The sequence below is a fragment of the Fringilla coelebs genome (genome assembly GCF_963513975.1).
Source record: "Fringilla coelebs genome assembly, chromosome: 1".
Taxonomy (NCBI): Eukaryota; Metazoa; Chordata; class Aves; order Passeriformes; family Fringillidae; genus Fringilla; species Fringilla coelebs.
This window is the reverse complement of record NC_140028.1, coordinates 53,837,296-53,861,935: the sequence shown is the minus strand read 5'-3', so window position 1 is coordinate 53,861,935 and position 24,640 is coordinate 53,837,296. Positions and strand designations below refer to the sequence as shown.

General features: G+C 39.5%; 1 protein-coding gene across 1 annotated transcript; it reads left to right on the top strand.

Moving 5' to 3' along the window:
- The first annotated feature begins 573 nt into the window (after nt 1-573).
- AFG3L2 (AFG3 like matrix AAA peptidase subunit 2) lies at nt 574-24,640 on the top strand. Its single transcript, XM_084207848.1, has 17 exons — nt 574-797; nt 5,727-5,826; nt 6,308-6,376; nt 6,844-6,959; nt 7,878-8,030; nt 10,189-10,263; nt 11,667-11,788; nt 14,051-14,324; nt 14,867-15,004; nt 16,725-16,878; nt 17,462-17,569; nt 17,691-17,816; nt 18,823-18,933; nt 19,514-19,629; nt 20,532-20,732; nt 22,336-22,530; nt 23,653-24,640. The coding sequence occupies exons 1-17, from the start codon at nt 672-674 to the stop codon at nt 23,893-23,895; spliced, it is 2,427 nt and encodes an 808-aa protein (XP_084063974.1). The 5' UTR covers nt 574-671; the 3' UTR covers nt 23,896-24,640.

The window sequence follows — 24,640 nt, the reverse complement described above, 5'->3', positions numbered from 1 at the left end:
TCAGCTCAGAAGGACACTGAGGTGCTGGAGCGTGCCCAGAGGAGGGCGATGAAACTGGGGAAGGGTCTGGAGCACATGTGCTGTGAGGAGCAGCTGAGAGAGCTGGGAGTGTTTAGCCTGTTTAGCTCGGGGGTGACCTTATCGCTCTCTACAACTGCCTGAAAGGAGGTTTTGGCCACGTGGGGGTCAGTCTCATCTCCCGGGCAAGCAGGACGAGAGCACATAACTTCAAACTGCGCCAGGGGAAGTTCAGGTTGGACATTAGGGAGAAATTCCTCAAGCAAGGGTGATTAAATATCGGAATGGGCTGCTCAAGGAGGTGGTGTTGTCACTGTCCCTGGAGGTGTTCAAGGCGAGCTCGGACGTGGCACTTGGTGCCATGGTCTAGTTGACGTGGTGGTGTAGGGTCACAGGCCGCACTCGATGAACCCAGAGATCTTTTCCGACCCGATGGATTCCGGAATTCTGAGAAACCCGTCCGCCCCGAGGGGGCGGGGCTCCGGTGATGACGACTGTGGGCGTGGTCAGAAGGCGGAGCGTGATCCTCTTTGGGGCTTGGCCTCTGTCGGGGGGCAGGGCCAGGTGTGCCCTTCGGACGTAGGGGAAATGCACGCGACGGCGCGGTGACGTCAGGCGGCGCGGGCCGGTGGTGACGGCGGGTCCGGGCGGCCATGGCGCACCGGTACCTGCTGCTGGCGCGGGGCGGCGGCTGCCGCCGGGGGCTGCCCGGGGCCCCGCTGCAGCAGCTGCTCTGCGGGAGGGGCCTGCTCGGGGGCGCAAGGCCCTGCCTGGCGCAGGTGAGGAGCGAGCGGGCCGGGGGTCGAGGGAGGGCCGTGGTGGCGGTAGCGGGCGGCCCCGGGGCGGAGAAAGGCGCCCCGCTGCTCGGAGGCGAGCGCGTCTCTGCTGCCCGCCGCCTTCCCCGGCTCGTCCTCACCCCGCTCGGAGGACGCAGCCTTGGCCTGCTCCGTACCGGCCCTTCCGGCCGGCGGCAGACGAGGGCCCGTGGGTGGGTGAGCGGGCGCGCTGGAGTGCCGCGCCTCCCGGCCTGGAAGTGGCAGCCGGCTCCGTGCGGAGAACCTGCGGGCTCCTTCGGCAGCAGCACAGCCCTCTTGCAGAAGGAAGACGAGGCGACGCGCCAGAGCTGCTGCTGGTGCTGCATCCCTCTGGTATGCATAGGAACTTAGAGGTTAAAGGGACCATAAGGATTTTCTCTTCCCAACTCCTCTGCCATGGACAGGGGCAACTCCCACTACGCCAGGTTGCTTAAAAGTCCATGCAGCCTGGCCTTGAACTCTACATCTTCAGCTTCTCTGAGCAACGTGTTCCAGTGTCTCACCACCCTCACAGTAAATAGTTTCTTCCTAATATCTAACTTAATTTCTCCTCTTTGAATTTGTACCCATTTCTTCTTGTGTTATCACTACAGTTCCTGATAAAGAGTCCCTCTCTGACTTCTCTGCAGATCCACTTCAGATACTGTAAGGTAACTGTGAGCTCTCCATGCAACTTTCCTCCAGGCTGAGCAGCCCCAACTTTCTCAGCTTCTCTTCATAGAGTAGGGTTCCCACATTCCCACTGGTTTCCCAGGTGCTGTGTCCCACCTGATTCCAACGTTCTTCCATTGCTTTCTCAGGGTGATGAGTTGGGCTAGGTGGGTTTGGGGCTGAGTGAGAGACTGGAATGTTAAAGATAAGTGACTGAGCAGTTTGTTTTGTGTGTCAGTGTTCTGGAAAAGAGGAGCTTGGTTGTTTGCATCCTGGGATTGCATAGTGCAATGATGCCATGAATCTGCACCTGCATTTGTGGTACTAACTGGTAAAGCATGATGTCTGTGTGCTCATTCTTAGTAAAGTGGTCTTGCTGCCAGCTGTTACAAGATGTATATTACCCTTGTTGGCAGCCCTAACACAGTGGGGCTACAACAGGCCTGTGGGAAAAGGAAGATGCTTAATTCCTTTCCCTTTCATGGACATCTTGCTTTTCTTTGTTTTCCTGTAGCATAGAGTGGTGAACAGCCACACCTTTATAGCTGTGAAGGTTATCTCTAAGACAGTGATAATTGTGAGAGGAATACACACAGAAGGATGTTAGTAGCTTTGTTGTCAGCATGAATATGTGGCTTGTTTTATAATGGTGAATTTGGTTTTGTTTGATCAGAGCTGAACATCATTTCAGCAATAAATAAAACATGGTCAGCAGTGCTGCTGATCTCCCAGGAAGCTAATTCTTGTTACTTTCAACAAAATTTAAAGAGTCCCTATTTGAAATCAGTCTTAGGAAGGGGACTTTGTATTCATTCTAGCATCTGGGTTGGAAAGGACCTTAAAGATCCTCTAGTTATGGTCCCCCTTGCCATGGGCAGGGACACCTCCCACCATACCAGGTTGTTCTGGACACCATCCAGTCTGACCCTGAATACTTTCAGGTATCCACAACTTCTCTGAGCAGCCTGTTCCAGTTGGTCACCACCCTCAAGGAATAAAGACATTCTTCCTAATTTCTAATCCAAATCTCTACTCTTTTAGTTTAAAAACATTTCCCCTTGTCCTGTCACTATTTGCCCATGTAGAAAGTAATTTGCATTAAGGTAGATTTCTTTACCAGCTTTTTGTTGTATGTTATCCCCTCTTCCCATTATGTTCTTGTGTAATATTTTGGTGGCTGTTAGATAATTAAGACTTTTGGTTTAATTTTGCTTTGATTTGGAACTTGATAATGGGTAAAACTGTAAACTTCCAGCTTTCTAGAATGAATGGATTCTTTATCATATTTGTATAGCTCAGTAAATGGATTTTCTGTTCCTGCTTTGTGTAGCCTCAGTTTTGTAAACTTTTTAAGTAGTTCTGCTTGTGGTCTCGGGTTTATGTGGCACTCTGGACTAGTAACATTTCATGGGTTATTTTAACTCTAAAACTTACATTTGTGTGTTTTGCTTATCTAGAACTTATATTTTAAAAAATCTTGAGTTTTAGGATGGTGTCACAAGGTTTGCCTGAAAGAAAAAAAAGAAGATTTTTGGTTTGGTTTTTTGGGGGTTTTTTTGGTTGTTGTTTTGCATACAGTGAAATTTTTTGCCTCTGACTGGGAGATACTTGGCAAGAGTTTCCTGGTATACAGCCTGAAACAGCATCCCATCAAAATGTGCTCTGTTTGCTTTCTCTCTGTTTAGGCAATGGGTGTACTTATATCAGCTAAGCTTGCTGTGGCATTCCCACTGCCAGACAGACCCTGTATCAGGATGATCAGTTTTTGTGCTGGTGTTTTAGAGAATTCTTGAATATCTCCAGTGAAGGAGACTCTACAACCTCTCTGGGCAGCCTGCTCTAATGCTTAGTCACCCACACAGTAAAGACATCCTTCCTCCAATTCAGGTGGAGCTTCCTGTGCATCAGTCTCTGCCCATTGCCTCTTGTCCTCTTGCTCAGCACCACTGAGAAGAGCCTGGGTCAACCTTCCTGGCACCCTTCCCTCAGATACTTAAAGACAATAATGAGGTCCCCTCTCAGCCATCTCTTCTCAAGGCAGTCAGGTGACTCTGAAGGTGCCATGAAGTCACTTGTTCCTTTTTCTCACAAAGCAACTCTCTGCATATTAACTTGACAGGTGACTGCGTGTGTTCATGGAATTTAGGATCAGTAGAGACAATCCAACAAGAAGCAAGTCCATTATTCAGGTCTGCCCCAAAGCTCTTGTCTGCTTACCCTTTCTCTCCTTCACTTCAACTATAACTTAATTCTGTAGTAAACCTGTGCTAGTCTGGCTGAGCCAGGCAATTAGATTTGGATTAATTAAACGTTTCTTTTAAACATGAGCAGTTGTTTCGTCTTAGTTGGAGTAAAGCTTTCAGGATATTTCAGTCTATTTGCAAATAGCAAGTAATCTGAGTTTGCAGAAGAACTAAGTCCCTAATTTTTGTCTGTTGTAGGGGACCACTGACAGGAGAAAACCCCACTGTTTCTTTGAGTTTTGTCAGTGCTGCAGCATTTGCTCCCTGTCTGTATTTGAACTATACATGATCTGTGGCAAGCTCTTTTTATTTTATTGCTCACATGGCTGCATCCCACTTGTCCTAAAACTTCTTCTAGGAGCACAGATGGAATTGCTCATGTTGGAGATCATAATGTATTTGACTTAGTAGCTGTTCTCTACATTAGCTTCTCTTTAGACTATCTGCACTGCACATGCTTCTGAGAATCAGTGAAATACCCTCTTGGATTTTCAGTATCAGATTTTATTCAGAGACATGCAGCGCCACAAAACTAATCTTGACCAAGCAGCCCAAGAATTCTTAGCTCAGTCTACAGCAAAAGCAAGGAATGAGAACATTTTGGTGTTCTTCTTTGTTCCAGCAGGTGGAACTACAGGGATGCTTGAAATAAGTCTAATGTATTTCATCATTTAATAAGGGGTGGAAGGGGAAGCTCCAGACAGAAGATTTCAGCAGAGTTACAGCGTTCAGTTAATGAATGACAGGATGCCTAGGGTAGTTCTACTGTGCAACCAAGTAATCAAAAGTTTCTTTATTATGTAAAAATGGGTTTTGTTTACAGCCACTCTACCTTGACCACAGCACTGAGCTTCCCTTCACCAAAATAGTCCTAGAGGTGTTAGTCCCAGATGGATGTTTGCTGTCTTGCAAGGACACTTGAAGTCATGTTTTCAGGACCTGTTGCTTTTCAGTTAGTGTTTGGTTTTTGCGTTTTACTATTTCTGTGGCACTTAGGGTAAATCGCTTCCAACCAAAAAGAACAGGAGGCTGAGTGCCTTTATGTGGTGGAAGGGAGTGGAGGCAGAAGGAAAGTCAGTCTGTGGGGAAATCTTGGCGTGAATAAAATTTTGTTTCTCAGAAGTGTTGGAAAAGCTTATGAAACTGATTTTATCTAAAATATGTCCTTCTTGAAGAAATCAGATATGATTTCTCTTGAATAAAATTGAAAATTGCAGTTTATACTTTTTTTGAAGTATCCAGCTGTACTAGCAAAATTTTGTTAAGAACTAGTGAGTTTAAATATTTAATTTTAATTTTCCTTTGTTGCACTTAAATGATGAGTAACAATAAACAGCCTTAGAACAAGGACCAAGGATAAGAATAAGCCATGTTAAGGCTTAGGTTTGTTGTGGTTTTACAACTGGATGTTTACCACATAGGGCTTTAGATATTCTTTTTGAACTGAGATCCCTTGTCTGTTTTAGTTTCTTAGCTGGATGTAAGCATTGTCTGCCACATCCCTTTCTTTTGGATTCAAGTAGATCTCTCATGATCAGAAGCTACAACTTCTTAACTATTTGAAAAAAGGTTGCAGACAAAACATGGTTGAGTACTGTGTGGATCGCACCTGTACAGTCACAGTGAATGTTGCACTTTAATGTTATTTGGCTGGTATGATTAAATGTGTCCCATAGAAATCAATGTGTATTTAATGTTCCTAGCTTGTAGCGTTTTCTGCTTGATTTTTCTCTTAATGACCAATGTTTTGTATGTGTGTAAGGTGAAACTCGGTTCTTAACAACAAGGATAAAAATCTCCTTGCTGTAGAAATTACTCATTCAATGAACTTTTCTTTTTCCATTGTTATCTTACTTTCTGGCACACAGCAGTTACTACAATATCTATTGCAAAGTTCCAGTTGTAAAGTATTGTCTGACTAGCTGCAAGGCTCTACTAGAGAGCTTGAAGATTTTTGTGGCACGTTCTTGTTGCTTTATATTTGTTTTTCATCTTTCAGCTCTGTGACCAAGTTACTCCTGGAGTTACTGCTGATAGAAGCACTGTTTTGGCAAGTGTAATCGCTGCTTGCAGAAGGCTTTTCTCTCAACCTCCCAAAGGTGACTCTAACTTTGATTTGTGAAAAAAAGCAGACTGCTTACATACCTTGCTGAGGACTGCACTTATGTGCTATTTCACTTTATTGTCTGTGGGGAAGTCAGTTCTTGTACTAACCAGCCTATAATCTTGAGATGAAACATTTGATTTATGGGATTTTTAGGAGCTATTGAAGAATAGTGTCATTTGCTCAACACTGTGCAGTGGAGCTTCCTGTTGACCTAAATTTCTCTGTCTCGGGTTAAAACATAGCTTTACTTCAGGTTATTAAATAGATGTGATATTCTCTTGTCAACACAGCAGATTTAATTATGGAGAGCTGGTAGAGCTTTTCAACAAAAAGACCAGAACAAAGCTGGTTTTGCAGTCTGTATGTTCCTAGCTTCTTTGCTGATGTATACATTCTGCTTGTGATTACTGAAATGTGATGCAAGAATTATAAAATAAAAACCAATTGTGAGCTCCTTTCTTCTTTCTCAATAGGATTTGAAAAGTATTTTCCCAATGGGAAGAAATCTAATGGAACTAAAGGTACACCTGGAGAAACAAAAGGTACAAAAAGCTGCTTGACTTCAGTTCTTTGTGGAATATGTATTCATTAAATTAGATTTTGGCATAACAATTGTGAGTTTGGGTTTTAGGTTTTTTCTTTATTTTTCAGGGAAGATGTATTTGTACCAGATTGGTTTAGAAGTGCAAATTGATATGTTTTTATTATACATGATATGAAAGCAAAATAATGTTCATCTTCTGGAATAGTATTTATTTTTGTGCTTCTGTTGGAGTGTTGTCCCTCAGTTATAAGTTAGCAGACCTCTCTTATGGTCATAACTGTTTCTCTGTCATTTAATGGACTATATATATCTGGTTTTTTCATGGAAAATGCTGTTTTTCACATCATCTAATTATTGTATTGCAGACTAGTGTATTCTTCAGAACATCTCCTTAATATAACTAATAAAAGGTAATGTGAGATTAGCATAAGATGTAAAAGAAAATTTTTTTTTTTTTTTTTTAAGAAACAAAGCAAGCTACTTCCAGACAACCCAGTGGAACTAGTAGTGGAGGAGGTGGGAGTGGTGGAAAAAAAGGAGGGAAGAAAGAAGAAACTAACTGGTGGACCAGATTACAGAAGGTTTTGACTTTAAAATATCTTTCTTTATGTCACTATCTTAATGAAATAACCTTGCATGATTTTGCTTTTTAAGGCCGTATTCTGATTGTCCAAATCTTGCTCAAGCCTCCTGTGCCAGGCCTTTCATGGCAACTGGCTCTAGACTGCTCCCCACTCAGTGCCTTTCGTGAATAACTGTTTTGTGCATAACTCCAGAGACATCTACCTCTGTTCAGGAATGTTAATGAAGTTTAAGCTGTGTGAATGTGGTTTCTAGTAGTCAGTATTCTTAAAGGGAATCCTCAGACCTTTAAAGGCCTCGTGTTTTGTTTCAATGGCAATTTGGAGAATTTTCTGGCCACACAATTATTAAATCATTAAATGTAGTTTGCTCTTACATGTTCTGACCTTGATGGAATACTTATGTGAGTTTCCCTTTAAAATTTATTGCCATTTATTGCCAGGTGTAACACAAAGATGATGGCACCTGACAGTACAGGAATATATCAAATATTCCTGTATTTATATACAGAATGGTTTTGGTGCATGTTTTTCATCCTTCTAATTTTTATTTTTGGTTTTTTTTCTTCTGTTAGTTTTCTCCTTAATTTTTTTGTTATTCATGCATGCACTCCTGGAGACCAAGGATAATTGTTTTAGAATGGAGGCAGAAAGGTCATGTGATTTTTTTTTTTTTTTTTCCTTTCTAAAGTAGTTCATGGATCAAAACTCTTCCAATTTCTGTTGCTGTAATTCCTCAGTTCTATGTGAAATTTATGAAGTGTGTTTGTACAACAAAACAGACCTTTGCTTAAGATTCTCTGTGGCAACCTTGAGGGCAGGGAATAAAAGCTACAAAGAAACATCAGAACCTGTTTCCTATGTGCTTACTGTATTACAGACTCTAATTATTTTTTTTTTGCCTTCTCCATTTCCTAGGGTGACATTCCATGGGATGTCAGGGAGTTTCGGATGTATGTAGTGGGAAGTTCTTTTTTCTGGACAATGGTTGTGTACTACTTCTTCTTCAGGGTCCCTGGGAGAGAAATCACCTGGAAAGACTTTGTCAACAATTACCTTTCTAAAGGATTGGTGAGTGGGGAGGGAAATCAATGTGAAACATCACAGTGCTGAAGATGCTCATTTCTGCCTCGCCAGTTAGGCTTGTGTTTGTGTGTCTGTAGAGAGAGAATTGGCTCAGTGTAATTTTCAAGGGAGAAAGGAATTAGCTTTCATTTTAATCAGTTCCTAGATCTGATGTTCTGGATGGATGTGTGAAGATTTATGTAATTTCAAGAGAGGAGAGGGAATAGCAACTCAGGACAAAACTTTGGTTGGATAACTCATGTAGGTGCTGGGGCAGTGTAGCCACACTCTCTCTGGGTATGGCTTTACAGTACAAGTAAGCTGACATAATGGTTTAAAGAGACATGCCAGCTGCCTTTGGGAGAAGTTTGCTCATAACCTTATCACTTGCATGAGCCCATCCCTCTGAAAAGAAAAGGTTTTCTGCTTATTTCATGTCTAAAATCAGCTCCTTGAGGAATCTGAGAAGCAGCAGTGAGAACAGAATGGAATGGGTGGGGAATGGAAGAATCCTTTCAAGGACAATACATTGGCATCCCTTCATCCCTGACTGTGTTGTAAAGTAGCCTCCTCTCTTTGTTTTCTCCTCTCATTTTGTCTTACCTGGAGCCACTACTGGAGCAATCAATTTTATCATCAATATCCTATCTCTCTGTAGAACTTGGCAGCTTTCCATACTTGGAGTAATAGGTTGGTGATGCCCTGAAGTTCAGGAGATTGTCTTGCACAGGCTTTTTCCACTTCAGGAGCCATGAGTTCTTTGCTCTGCTCCCTCCCTGCTTGTAACTTTGCCCTACAGATTAGGAAGGCATTGTTTTGCTTTGTCCTGTAGCTTTCAGACCTAGAGGGATTTTCTGTTAACACAAAATTAACCTTCCATTGCCTTACTTTGGTAAGCTGCTGAACAGGGTGTCTCTTACCTTTCTTTTCTAACTGATCTCTGCAGAGCTGCTCAGTATGCTTCTGCCTAGACTGTCTTACAATCAGTCATGTTCTAAATTGGTGGTTTTGTACGTCTTGTGAAAAAAACTCTTACTAATTAAATTTCTGAAGCAGTAAGACACTGAACTCTGTAAAAATATTAGTTTACCTGTTACAGTGAACAGAGCCTGAAGCCTCCTTGCAGAAAAGCATTGTGAAAGTACGCTGTTGCACAAAACCAGGTTTCTTGTGTCTTCGTAAGATGTAGTGTGGATATTAAGACAGACTAAATGTGTAGGTATTAAGTGCTGTTGGCTGCCTTAGTGGTGGGGAGAAGACAGCACTACTGGAGTCATGTACTTTTCAAAACAAAGGTGTTCAGGTAGTGTTGAATGAAATCAGGTTAGTCCTAGAGTGACTTCTTAGCTCATGTTTTCCTTCAATTCTACCAGAAATGGCCACATGTAGTGAGTTCAGGGAACAACCTTACTAACCTGTGTGCAGTTCAGGCCCAACTTCTAAAACTAGATTGCTAGTTTTAAATGCTTTTAAAATGTTAAAACCAGTTATTTTATGGAAAGGGGAAGAAAACATGGAAGAGTTTTTAGTTGACTTCTAAAAAGGCCCTGTCAAATCCAAGAAGCTAACCATTGGAGGAGACCTGTAAAAAAGAACTTAATGGTATATATCTGCTAAACCTGTAGCACAGTTTCTAGGTTTATATGGTATCTGTTACCCCAGCTAAATACTTTTTTTTGTAATGAATGTTACTGTATTTAATATTGTAGCACAGGAAGCCCTTTCTATTAGGGAAAACAGTTGTGAGAGCAAAGTTCAGATTTCCCTAATTTTGCTCAGTTTGGTTTGTTTTGGAAGCTGCTCTAAGTTTGGAATCATGTAACTTAATGGTTTTGGTGTTTGACCACTGAGACAATTAACTACTGTTTAACTATTTTACTGTAACTGATTTTTGCTGATGCATGCATTGAGTTTTTTCTTGAGAAAAGGATATGATGTCAGTCTTTCAATCTAAATTCTGTTGTGCCAGTATTCCTTTTTTTCCTGATTAGATACATGATTCCTAATGGCAAACTGTAGACTGTGGAACTGTCCTGCTGTACATGATTAACTGTAGTCTCCTAAGTGGAAAACAGAAAGATTCACATTTGTTATCTGAAGCTGTGGTGGAAGCACAGTGACTGTACACTTTTCACTCAGATTTTGTTCTTTTCTCCTCCTACAGGTGGACAGACTCGAAGTGGTGAACAAGCGCTTTGTTAGAGTCATCTTTGTTCCTGGAAAGTCTCCTCATGAATGGGTAAATGCTTCTAATACATGCACATGAGATACTAGAAGCAGCAAAACAGTCTTTTTATGTAAGGTTTGAGACAAAATCTTGGTCTGGATCATTAATCATTTTTTGATCAAAAACATGTTTTCTTGTTACATTATCCTACATCAAGTATTTTTCACTTTACTGAATCAGTTTTTTTGCCATAGATACCTTTAAACTATGACAAGTAGTTCCTTTCCAGCACTATGCTCTTTAATGCAGATACTTAAACAGGAAGAGCAAGAAATTGCTGAAGGTTCTGTATTTTTAACTGCTGTTTTCCATCTGCTTAAGAAAATCCCAGACTTAAGTCCCCATACTTAGGAATCTTTTCTGTTCCAAACTGTGTTTAGCCAGTTACTTGAGAAAACAAAGAGAAGTGTTTGTTTCCAAAGTATTTATTTAATGGAGCTGCTCTTCTAGTAGCACAGCAAGGAATAGACTGATGCAGGGGAAAGTTTTCCAAAGAATGATACCTAATTAGGTCAGAGACCTAATAAAAATATATTAAATCTTCATAGAAAATTCAAAGAAGCATTAGAAAAGCTTTATCAGGTTATGTCTTCTTAGGTGGTGGAGCCCTTCTTAACTGTCTTTATGAAACAAGGTCTGCAAGTCCCTCCTGGGTAAAGTGAAATCTGCAGCAATTACTTAATCAGTGGGTTTCATTGTGGCTTATTTATACACCTTCTCTTTAGCCCACATACAGCCAGTTGCCTTTGTTTCCCAATCAGTTAACTGCTCTGCTTTTTCTCTTTCAATGTCAGGGTGAGGAGAGACAAGTCAGGCAGGTCATGGTGCAAAAGGGGAGATTTTCTTGACCAGATCTCAACACATTTTGAATGTAATTGCTGGATTTTTCTTTCTGGTCTGTGATAAATTTTTGCTGGTTTTTGGTTGGGTGGGGGTTTTTTTTTGTGAAGACAGCTGACTTTAAAGCTATTATAAACTGCAGTATAAAGCAAAAACTTTTCTTGATCAGAAGGGCTGAGACCTTCAAATGAAACAGTAAATTGTATGACTGCTGTGTTTTCAGGTTCAGTGCTCTGTATTATTCTAACTATATAGGTACCTTATGCACATCTCTTTATTACTCCCTTGGGGTTTTTTTTTCTGGAGAAAATGCCAGTATTTCCATCTGTTTAAAGTGCCCTAAAACGATTGGGATTTATCATCTCTGCAGAAGCAGTGATAGATACAAGTGTATTCAGGTTGGGAGCTTCAGATTTATTGGGCGCCTCTTATACCAGTTAAACACTTGACAAGGCAACTTAAACTCGGTCCAAATCTAACAAATGCAGAAGGAATTACCAGACAAGAAGAAGCCTGCTTGTAGTGAAGGTGAAATAAGATAGGGCACTTGGTCATCTCTGCTATTTTCCTTGCAGTATGTCTGGTTTAATATCGGTAGTGTGGACACTTTTGAACGGAATCTGGAGACTGTGCAGCAAGATCTGGGAATAGAAGTGGAGAACAGATTGCCTGTAGTCTACTCAACAGAGAGTGATGGGTAAGAAGTTGCTTTAAAAGGTCTCTGGTAAAAAAAAAAAAAAAGGTTGTGTTTACAGTAGAGAAGTAGGTTTGTAATACGCATACCTTATGCTTCGCTAGGTGGCAGTATTATCAGAATAACAATCAGCTTGGGTTTGAATTGTAAGAGAAGCTGTTTAGTACTTTGTTTATGAAGAAATCCATATCCTCTTACTCTAAATATAGCTTCTTATTATATATATACAGCTTTACTGTAACTCCTTTCTTCATTTAAGCCCTTCCTCCCTGTGATTTTTACTAGAGCAAGAGTTAGCTGGGCACAGCAGCAGAGCTCCAGAGATGATGCTCATGTCAATTTTTGAGCAGACAGATTATATCACAGAACCACAATATATTGGCTGAAATATTCTGGACGTCAATTTTTGGCCAAAAACTAAGCATAAGTCAAATTTTGAGGCCTTGGAAAAAAGCAAGAAATGAGTGATTCACTAATCTGCCTGTTAACAGAAACTGGAAGATGGATCATGCTCTTAATAATTAAGAAAAATAGTACTGATATTAGATTTACAGCATTGTTGCTTTTCATTAGGGAATAATGGCTCTGAAACTAGACTTGTATTAGTTCTTTGTATTAGCCTTATGGAGCTGAATTTCATTGACCTTATTTAGAAGACAGTAAAAGTGCTTCTCTGATGTATTTTTCCAAATGGCTTGGAAGACAAATGTACTCTTGTAACCCAAAGACTAGTTTGTTTTTGGTTCTAAGTGAGCAGTTTAGAAGTTACTCCTGCTGATGTCTGTCAGATAGGTTTTTTATCATCAGGAAGTTTGACTTCGGGTGTAGTAGCTCATGTGACTCATGATAATGGCTCATTTACTGCCTCTGTTCTGTTTACATACTTGGGGGTATTTGTTTTGATTTGGGGGGATGGAGGGGAATATTTGGTTTTACTGCAGTGTATGTTACCAAGCTGCTGCTGCCTGTTGGTCTTGGTGGCAACAAGAAGAATGGCCTTAACTCTGGGCAATCCTGCAACTTCAGACAGAGGTTTTTATTTCCCTGTTCTACACACTGCCTGCCTCATTTCCCTGTTTCTTTATAATGGAGCATCCCATGGTCCATAAATTCATCTGTTGAGCCCTTATTTAAACAAACCTGGGGAAAAGTGATGGTCAGGGCAATGCAGCAATGCAGCACTTATGCAAAAGGGCTCTCACCACAGACTGGTAAAAGTAGATCAGTTCCTATGCCTTTTTCAGCTTTGTACAGACCTTTACTTCCTGAATCCCTCTTCCTGACCCCAGCTCTGATCCTTTCCTCCTCAGTGCGTGTTCTTTATATAGATATTCATTTATATTGCTCTGCCCCAGGAATGCCACAGAAAACAGGAGTGAGCAGCTATATATAATCAAAGTACTGCTGTTCCCTGTTGGATCAGAATCTGCTGAATAGCACAGTAGAGGGAAAAATCCTTCTTTTCCTCTTTATCCCAGGAATGCGGGTTATCTGTAAAGCCTGGAAATCCTGTGCTTTATGATTGTCATTCTTTTCTGCATTTTTTTGCTGAGTGTGGATGGAACGTCTTGTGAGCTGTTTGTTGAAGCTATTCCTTTTTACAGAAAAATCTGTACAGTGCTCAGATACTGTGATAAAGGGGACTGTGTTAGGGTTTGGGGCTTTTACAGAGCTGTGCTAGAAAGCTGGAGGACAATGGACAATGAGTAATAATTTTAAAAAACCAAAACCACAAAACAGAAACAAAATACCCCACCCGAAGAAACCACTCCCTCCCCCCTTGGAAATGAAAATGGAAACATATAAGGGAGAAAAAAATCATAAAAAGCTGAAAGACCTAAGGGACAAGAGCGTGTATTTTGAAGAGAAATTTCTGCTTGAAGTAATAGGATACACTGTCTATATGCTACCTAATGCAACTTACTTGAAGAATATAACCATTTACATAACTAGTCCTGTAAATTTACCTTGGAAAAACAAACTACTTCTGTTTATTAGGTAATGCAGTTTTTCCTCTACAAAACTCAGCAATGTTACTTGATTTGCTTGGTTTAAAAACAAGCAACTATAAGTATAACAGTTTGTTCTCAAATTTATTTTGATGGTTTCCCAGCGTGAACAACCTGCAGAAGTACAAACATTACAAGTTAATAGAGTATTAGTCCTGAATTTGCTTATAATGGAACCAACATCTTATATGTGTTATTTGTAGTAATGAATTTTTGTAATAGGTTTCTCTTTTTTTTTGTTTGTTTTTCTCCACAGATCATTTCTCCTCAGTTTGCTGCCTACAATTCTAATTATTGGTTCATTGCTGTACACATTAAGAAGAGGTCCTGCAGGCTTAGGTCGGGCAGGGCGTGGAATGGGTGGACTCTTCAGTGTTGGTGAAACTACAGCCAAAGTCCTTAAGGATGAAATAGATGTTAAATTCAAAGATGTAGCTGGCTGTGAGGAGGCCAAATTAGAGATAATGGAGTTTGTTAACTTCCTGAAAAATCCCAAACAGTATGAGGATCTGGGAGCAAAAATTCCAAAGGTAAGGGATCAATGACTTAGACTTATTCTTTTAGTAGTCCTCAGTATTCTAAACTGTACTAGGATTGTTTACATATGCAATGCTTTCCAGCTTCTGTCTTCCAATCAGAAAACAAAATAAGCAAGCATTAAGTGTAACTGTAGTGCCAGAAGACTTGCTTTTTGGAATGCATTATCTCTTCACGTGGACCAGAAGTGATACACATATAGGGATAACAGCAATCTTGCAAGTGGTTATTACAGAATTGCCTTTTGGCTCTGCTGGCAGGGGAGTCCACCTGATGGCATACCTTTCTTTTTCTTACTTAGTATGTCAGTCAAAGAAAACACTGTTCCTGCAACTCTAAGACAGCATGGTAGTGTTGGATCTAATTTGTTTTTTCTTTTGCTTCTGTAAAGGAGGGATTAATCTTCAATTATTTCCTTGCATGATTTTGACTGTGGTGAAAGAAGAGCCAGAGGGCTCAATATCATTCACATGTTATTTCATAGGCTTAATATTATGTTTTCTTCATGAGGAAAATATATCTGTTTCTCTTGCAGGGGGCAATTCTGACAGGTCCTCCAGGTACTGGGAAAACACTTCTGGCTAAAGCTACAGCTGGAGAAGCCAATGTGCCATTTATCACCGTCAATGGCTCAGAGTTCTTAGAGATGTTTGTTGGTGTGGGTCCAGCACGAGTAAGTCTTTGGCCTTCCTCTTTGCTTTCAGTATTGGCTGTTGAAAGGGAGACAAATGGTTTGATTGCAGTTGAAGTTGTTTCTTCTATGCAGATTTCTTACAAGTGATACCAGATGCACGTCTAAACACAAAAATCATCAGTGTACCTTTAATAAAAGTTACTGAGGCAGTTCACTAGCTGAACTGCCTTAATGGTTTCAGGCCATTAAGGATGTGTCTCTTTTCAGGTGCTTGAGAACACTAAACAGCACTCTTTAAGCTCTAATCTGAAGTAAATTTACTATCTGGATCAGAAATCTGTAGCTCATTCAACTACTGCTATGGGAATGCCTCCTCCTGCTCTAAATCCTGCTTCTTTGAAGAACTATATTCTCTTTGTAGTTTGAAACTCTTAGTGTAAAGAGTTAGACATCTGAGACATACAGATAAGCTTCTGATTGAAATATGAATCCAGTGATTGATTTCTGGAGATCAGGTGTTTTAAATAACCAAATATATGTCTAATATTTTTTATGCTTTTCTGCATTAACTGTCTTAAGAAAGCTCATTAAAAACATGTGAAGTAGTATAAACAAGTTTTATGGTAATTAAAATTTGGGAAAGTATTAAGTATCTTAAAATTATAGTGATACTCAGACTTTCGTTGTCAATAAATACCTGAAATGCCCCAAAGCAAAGTGACCTAACTTTTTTGTACTGGTCTGTGAAAGTACTTTTAATATCCAGTGAAATCTCTTGATATAACTTTGGCTGGGAATTGAGGTTTCAACACAGTTGATAATTTCTGATGCCTATGGAAAACAACATGAGAGAGTTTTATTTTCAGTTCCTATTAATTTATTAAATAAGGCAGTTGTTAGTGATGCTAAATTGATCATTTGTAAATTGAATATGCCAGAACTAAAACTGCTTACACAGCCTTGGTTTCTTTGGTGATTTTTTTAGTGTATATGCATATGGAAACCTTTAATTCCCATAGTGTGTATACACTAAAAATAGTGTGTGATTCTGGATTTCTGCTTATTCCAGTGAAAAGAGAATTCACTTCAAGTATCTGATATGTGTTTGTCTTGTTCCTTCATTGTACTTTTTTCAAAAAAATTGGGTGACTTTCTACTGTCCAAAATTTGCATCTCTTCACGTGTGCTGTACATTTTTTGGCACCAGAGAAGCGTTCTGTAATTGCATCACTAATGTATAAAGTGATAAAGCTCTGAGCTGCATCTACTTCTCACTCAGGTCAAAATTCTCCATTAATTTTTCATTTCCTGTTTGCTCCAGTTGGATTCCTCGGTTGTAGATCTGTTAACTCACTGAACTGGTTTTAATGAGGTCCTTCTGATAGGTTTGCAAGCAGAGCAACATTGTAATGTTGCATCTAAAATTCAAGTCAGATTGTGCTGCGACTACCACAGTAGTTAGGTAATACCTTTCCTAAAATATTAAAGTCTAAAAAAAATTTCAGCTATCTACTCATGTCCTGGAGGTTTTTTCCAGACTTCTAGAAGTTAATTTAACTTCCAACTGAATATTTGGAGGGGAATTAAGTAACTTATCATTGCCTTGAAGGCCGGCTGAAGCCTTTGGAATGAATGCTTCTTCAGAGCCATACCCAGCTGTAGGGATAATGTTACTGATGTACCTCTTCGCAGCCCTCCCCACCCCCCAACTCTAAAGAGTTACAAAGCAGTCTGTTACATTGTCTGTTCTCTTGTTAAGGTTAGAGACTTGTTTGCTCTGGCTCGGAAGAATGCCCCGTGCATTCTCTTCATTGATGAAATAGATGCAGTAGGGAGGAAGAGAGGAAGGGGCAACTTTGGAGGACAAAGTGAGCAAGAGAACACACTCAATCAGCTTTTAGTAGAAATGGATGGTGAGTATTTAATGCCTAATACTATGTTATAATAACAAGGATATTGGAAAGAATATGCTTGTTCAGACCTGTTAACCAAGATTTGGATTCTAGCTTAGATTTAAATTGCCTCTGTTTCCTTGTTTCCTAAAGTAAAGCATGGTGACTCACTTTGCTGCAGCCTGATGTTTTACTAAAATTCATTCAAAGAAAAAGAACCCTCATTCTGTATCTCCTAACTCTTTGTCAGAGTTGAATAGTCAAAAAAATTCTTCACACTAAGACCAGTCTGTTTGTAAAAAAATACAGCTAGCCATGCTGGTTCTGTGTTTTCCTGAGCAATTAATCTATTATTGTGTTTTGAAGACAAAGCAGGATTTGATATAGTACTTCACAAAGCAGAGCCCAAGGCCATGTTCTTGCTTGTTATGAAAAGCTGGACAATGCAGCAATAAATAGAAATATTTTCAGCTTTAAGATAATTTGTTTGAACTGTCAGTTCCTGTATGACCCTGTAAAGTGGGCAGTCTTTGTTTCTGGTTTTGGGGGGGGGGTCACAGAAATTATATTTACACAGCTTTTCTCTATCACTTTTCTTTAACAGGATTTAATACAACCACAAATGTAGTCATCTTGGCAGGTACTAACAGGCCAGATATTTTAGACCCTGCTCTGATGAGGCCGGGACGCTTTGACAGGCAGATTTACATTGGTAAGTTTTACCTGGGTGCCTGCAGTCACTGCAACTATTTATACATGTAACTTCCTTGCACACACTCAATTTGAATATATATCTCTGTGAAAAGTAAAACCATATGTCTTCTATTTTAAAGGACCCCCAGATATAAAAGGAAGAGCGTCCATTTTCAAAGTTCACCTTAGACCTCTGAAATTAGACACTGTCTTAAATAAAGACAACCTAGCAAGAAAGCTTGCATCACTAACACCTGGGTTTTCTGGTAAGTGACTCCTAATGCTACTATTATTCTCCAAGCTTTAGATGTTTGATTTCCCTACTATTTCTGGTTTTCTTGCACCTGATCTTCTGGATAGCATTCGATTTCATTGTATGTACTGGCACAGCCTGAAATTCTCTTTGCCTGTTAGAGCAGGTAGGAGATTTCTGAGGGTCTCAAGTTTTGTCAGCTTCAGTCAGGGTGACTTGAAGAGGGAGTTTCTTCTGTCTTCAGTACAAGCAATTCAAAGGTTTCTGATTGTTATCACTCCTGTGTGTGTTCTTCCTTTGTTTGTACTTTGATTTGTTTGCTTCATTCTTGAACATTACTGTGGAGTTTGTGTGCATATTCTGTAGGGGAATTTGTTTCTAGATGTAAAAACAAACAAAAAAAAAAAAGCCAGTGCCCCAATTAATTAGATTATAAGCCAGTAATGAGAGTTCTCACATATATTCCGAATTCAACACTTGTGAATTCTTTACTGGTTTTTGGTCTATATAAAATCGGTTTTCTGTGATTTGACTGGCAATGTTTCTGGTAGCTACAGTGAGGATGTTTATTGCCTCAATAGCACTACTGCAAATAGTTTTAACAAAAAGTGGATGGCTTGAAATCAATAATGTGAAAGGATATCTTCTAAAGACATGCCAACATCTGACCTATACAGAATTCACATGTAGGAAATGCATGCAGCTAAATATATACTAGTATACCTTTAAGTATAATCTGTTGCAGACAGAAAAGGAAGGTGAGATGTATCAAACAAGTACTTCACTGGTAATAAACTTTATTTGCTGACTGTCTACCTTTGACAAAAATCCTAAGGCCTATAACTATAGAACTTGTATTTAAATATATCTTAAATAATTAAGCTATTTCAGAGCACATTACCTTTAATTTTCAAGCTCAGTGAGAGTTTATAGCACACCAGTTATAGGTAAGATTATGTTTATGCTAAACTCAGAAAAAAGTGTTGAAGAGGATCAGTAATTCTTGCCTTCTCTTTTAGGTGCTGATATTGCTAATGTTTGTAATGAAGCTGCTTTAATTGCTGCAAGGCATCTCTCAGATGCTATAAACCAAAAGCATTTTGAGCAAGCAATTGAAAGAGTTATTGGAGGTAGGTGAATAGCACCAATTGTTTCTCAAAAATCGTAATAGGCAACTTCCTTTTTTTATACGTGTCGGAAGCCATGCTTTTGAATCTTTGTCCTGCTCTTCAAGGTTGTTTTCTTTCTCTCCTAAACATGTTGAGATTTAGAAAAGAAAGTATCCTGTTTGTATTGCTGACTTCTGTAATAGAGGAAGGGGTACAAAGACAAATTTCGTCAGGGCCCATCTCTGATTTCTTCTTCAAAAGGGCAAGAAGAAAAACTGTTTGGATTTAGGGATTCTTTTAACTGCTGCGAGCCTGAAATAGTCTAGAAAATATTTTTAAAGTTCAAATGTTTTATTTAAATATTTGAATATTCTTAAGAACTTCCATTGAAACTAGAAAGTCTAAGGAAGGACAAGGTTACAGTGAAACCTGGAAGATGTGAATTTCTAAAACTTGCAAGTTTTTGGGGGAAATGTTTAAATTTTTTCAGTGGATTGCATGTATGGCCTCTAAGTATTGCTCATCATCTTTGCAAATGAGGTGAAGGATTTCAGAGGAGAAAGTTGTGTCTGAAACTATTAATCAAATTTATTTTACAAAGGTTTGGAAAAGAAAACTCAAGTACTCCAGCCAGAGGAGAAAAAGACAGTAGCATATCACGAGGCAGGGCATGCAGTTGCAGGGTGGTTTTTGGAACATGCTGACCCCCTGTTAAAGGTAAGAAAGCTAATTTGGACTTGTAATTTTAACAGTAGCATGAACAGCATCTTTTTCTTTGTGGTTCCCCCCCCCCCCAGTGTTAAGAAGATATTAAAATATATTAGAAAGCAGTGTAAGTGTGTCAATTTTAGAGTACATTTTGGTTCATTTCTTGTAACTTTCTTAACTATTTTCTGACTTAGCTGTTACGTAGTTTGTGGTATAAACGTCCTTTGAAAGTGAGAGAACTATTCTTCTCATGAATCTGCCTGCCTTGATGGCTGCTTTTTCTCTGAGGCTTTCCGTACTGATCAGTGGTTTAAGTTACTCTTACCAGGTTACACAGGTATTCTTCAGGAATATAGAAAGCTAATTTTTTGTTTCAATTTGCTTTCTTTTAGCTTCACAGCATGACAAGTTGAACATATAGGGAAAAGCACCCCAAACTTGTTTTAACATTCACAGTTTTGCATAGCTGTGTTTTTCATCACATCTCAGGCTTAAAAATACTGTATGATTTACTTCTTTAACAAAGGTCATTAGTAAATGTGGAAATTCCTTAAACTGTTGAAAATGCTATATCTGTTACACAGTACATAATGCCCAATGACATTCAAGGAATTATGGATTTTAATTAAAACGGTATTTTTAAAATATGATACAGTTTTTAGAGAAGATATGACAGTGGTCTTACCTTTCTTTTCCAGATATTCTAGTAGTTGTTATCCCAGTTTAGAGCTAGCCAGGGCTTTTAAGGATAAAACACAATGTGGGGGCAAAACTGTAAACGGAAATAATGTCTGAATTAAACCTCAAGGGTGAGTATGGTGTAGGTTGTGGTATTAAAAATAAGTCAAACTGAAGAATGCTTTATGGTTTTTAATGCTGTTTAGTTGTAGCTCTGTTACTTTTGTCTTTAGGTATCTATTATTCCACGTGGTAAAGGACTGGGTTATGCACAGTATTTGCCCAAAGAACAGTATCTTTATACCAAAGAGCAGCTACTGGACAGAATGTGCATGACTCTGGGAGGACGTGTGTCTGAGCAAATCTTCTTTGGAAGAATTACAACTGGTGCCCAAGATGACTTGAAGAAAGTGACCCAGAGTGCATATGCTCAGGTAGGGCTTCAGTGAGACTTCTTTTTTTCCTTTACTGTTTTCTTTATCTCTGACCTAACTAATATTTTGCTATGATGCAATTTCATCAGGTGCATCCCTCAGAAGCCTTGTTTCAGAAAACACTGTATGAATAAGCATCATGGTGCTGTTTAGAGATGCTGATGACGATGACCAAATATTTTTTTTCAGTCTCACAACAGCAGTCTGTGCATTAGGCTTCAATTACTGCCCTACATCTGCCCACAGGAACATACACATTGCAGTTGGATCCCATTGGATTCAATCACATGTGGGAGTTGTTATACTTATTTTAAAATGGAATTTAGTGCTCAGAATTGATCATATCATCCTACATTTACAATTGCCCAGTGTGAAGATTCAATTTGGATTCACACTTGAAATCCAGACAACCTTGTTTGAAAGCACTATTTGATGTCAGTTAAGGCTATGGGACTTAAGACATTGATTTGTGTTTGTATCATATTAACTAAGGTAGATGAGTAATTTAAAATCTTATCAATGCAATGACTCACCTAAGTGTAGCTGTGGGCTACACACAGGTGTGTTACTACATTTCCTGCATGAGGACAAAGGGTATCATCTCATAAGACACTCACAAGGAGCAAGAGACATTTTGGAGTACTCTTATCTTCCCCTGCACGCTTATCCCCAGACCCCACCTACTTCCTGGTCTCAGGTGTGCTTCTTGTTGCCGCAGTTCTGGAAGGCAATGTGTAATGATATCCTTTTAATTCTATGAGATCTTCAGTGACTCTTGCTCAATTTTAAATTTATAAAATAAGTTTACTTACAGACTTTTGTACATGTCAACCAAAATTAAGAAAGCAGGTTAAGATGCCTGGTTCTAATGGTGAGGTCTCTTTGAATTCTGAATATTCGTTGTCATACCTATGTGGATCTTGCTAGACTGAGAAGTGCTGCGTTAGTAACCATCAAATTGGTAGTAGCCATGGAGTGAATAAATAAAGAGCAGTTTGAACTTGCTTCTGCCTCTGCTGGAGCAAAATACAACTTAAAGCATCCACATTTGGCAACTGGACAAGTCAGTATTCAGTACTGAGTGAAGCAAGATAAGAATTGTTTGACATTTGTAGAGGAGTTGTTTTGAGATGAGGGATAGCATATGATTTTTGGACTTGTTAGAAAAACCTTTAAGACCCTCTACTTTAGTACTTAAGTCACCTTGTCTTTATGGGTGAGTAGAATATGCTAAACTTTAGAAGTATTTTGAATTGGCAAAACACTTCTATTTCTGGTAAAGAAGGGTTTTACTGCTTAAGGAAGGCTGAAGTGTTTTTTGTGTAATAGAATTTAAACAGCAAAGCACTATGCATACCGCTAGCAACCACTTTAAAATGGTGTTGTGTCCTTCACTTTAATCAGTAAAAAGAAATAAGTGAAAGTCAATGCATGTGTGTTAACTTCAGTAGACTTGAGTTTTCAGGGAAGGGTTGATGTTACAGGAAAATATTAGGGTATAGGAAAAGGACTTCTTCCTTTCCTTTTTGTTGGCCATATTTACATCAACATACCCTAAATTCTTGCTGTCTCCTTTGTTTATTTGGTTTTTTTTTTCCTTCAGATTGTTCAGTTTGGTATGAATGAAAAAGTGGGGCAGATTTCCTTTGATCTCCCTCGTCAAGGAGACATGGTCTTAGAGAAACCTTACAGCGAGGCAACTGCCAGGTTGATAGATGAAGAAGTGCGGTCGCTAATTAACATTGCCTATGAAAGGACATTGAATCTGCTGACTGAGAAGAAAGCAGAAGTGGAGAAGGTGAGCATTACAGTGTTTTTAGCCCCTAAGTTCCAGCTGGTAAGCCAAAATCTAAATTGAACTGAATTAGATTTGAAATAGTGACTGTATAAGTGCATGAGTAAGTTAGATGAAAACCCATTTGATGTAATCTTGACTGTGTGTCACAAGACTTACAAGCAATCTCCTTTTGTGTTGGAACACCTCTGAGCATCTCACAAGCGTGATTTAACATCCCTCCCTGCTTATGTGGTCAATATTCATTTGGAAGGTTGGAGGGAAGAGACTGCCTGCTAACATAGGGTTTAGTAAATGTGATAGGCAAACTTAAAAACCCAAAGATTAAATACCAGGACCCCAGTTTTTTTGGGCGGAAGAAGCTCTTGTAACCAGGGAAGTTCATGTGACTTCCTTTCTCTGAATTCCTTTTTAGTGATAATAAAAATATCTGTGTTGTCTTCCATTCTGTCCCTTGGCTGCTTGTGATCTGCCTCACTGCAGCCAAGATTCAGCTTTTGCATATTTTCTTTCTTCGTGCCACAAAACCTGATAGAGCAAAAGGATAATTTTCTACGATAGGCATCCAATAGGCTTACTGACAAGGAGACAATTTTGTATGGGCTCCATAAATCCTGTTGTAGCAGGTCAGCATCCCTAAAGAGATCACTGAATGTAGTTGGTGCTGAACAATGAGCTCACTGACCCAAGGCTGCAAACTACCCTGGTGCAGTGTTCACACATTGGTATTTTATGGTGCCCTTGAGCTTGTAACACAACAGGAGCCTGATTGAACCATCTGCACTGACTGGAAGGGAACACTTGTTTTCATCTGCCACTTAATGTCTTGCATCAGAAACCTTTTGGCAGAAGCAAAAAGCTGCTGTTCTGAAGCACAATAAAAGTGACAGTGACCCACAGTGAGGGCACTTTGCTTAATCTTAAAAGCAGGATTAAAAATAAAATTGTCTTTGTGCTCCCTAAAAGTGCTCAAGGGGGAGAAGAATCTTGTATCTGATGAACTCTGAACAACCTGTTTTTCCTATCAAAATTAATCAATGCCAAACTAACTGCCTTAAGAAACCCTTCCAAATAGGACATCTTAGGTATTTGATACGTATGACATAACTTGTTGTGCTGTTCCAGGTTGCCCTGCGGCTGCTGGAGAAGGAAGTGCTTGATAAAAGCGACATGCTAGAGTTGCTTGGCCCAAGACCATTTGCAGAAAAGTCTACTTATGAAGAATTTGTGGAAGGTACAGGAAGTTTGGATGAGGATACTTCACTACCAGAAGGCCTTAAAGACTGGAACAAAGAGCGTGAAAAAGAAAAAGAGGAGACAACAGATGAACAGGTCGCTAGGCAGATCAGAGGAGGGATGCCATTTTAACTGTGAAGTGTGTGCCCGTGGTGACTTGCGCTCTGGAAGAGAAACAAACTCACCTAGTTTGTACTTCAAAACAAAAAATATTTATTCAACCAAACTGTATTAGAGATGGGTGGAAGAGTGATCTCTTGGGATGAGATAAGGATGTTCTGCTTCTGATGTACATGTGTGAGATCATCAGTTCACTGGTGAAAGGTGATCGTCTTTTGTTTGCCAGCTGGAGAAGCATACAAGAAATTGGAGCTGCAGTGGAATGCCAGAACTGAGCCTCTCAAGCATTGGAACAGTTCAGATTCATGCACAGATTTTGTGGCACTGGTGTTTTGTTTTTTTTCAAACATCTGTAAGCTTACAAAAATCAAAGGGTTTTTTGATTATTTATCTAAACTATACCTGTATATGACCTGTTTCCAAAAAGAAAAAGAATCATACAAAGTGCATTGTCAAATGTGAAAGTCTTGTTGTACAAAGTATTAGCTTTGGAAAACTATCAGCTCTTTCATCTAACCCTTTCCCCTTCACCTCATTTTGATTTTAGAGTTTGTCTACAGAAAACTGCCATATAAGTTGACAGTGAAACTGAACACTTGCTTAAAATGTTCTCATGGTTCAGTGTCTTAAATTAAGTCTGAAACTGTTTGGCTCCTGCAGTTTTACCAGTCAGTTTTTTACGGAGTTCTGTAAACTATTGAACATATGAATGTGATGTGTAAATACAGTTTGAGTCAATAAAAACAGTACTTTTCTG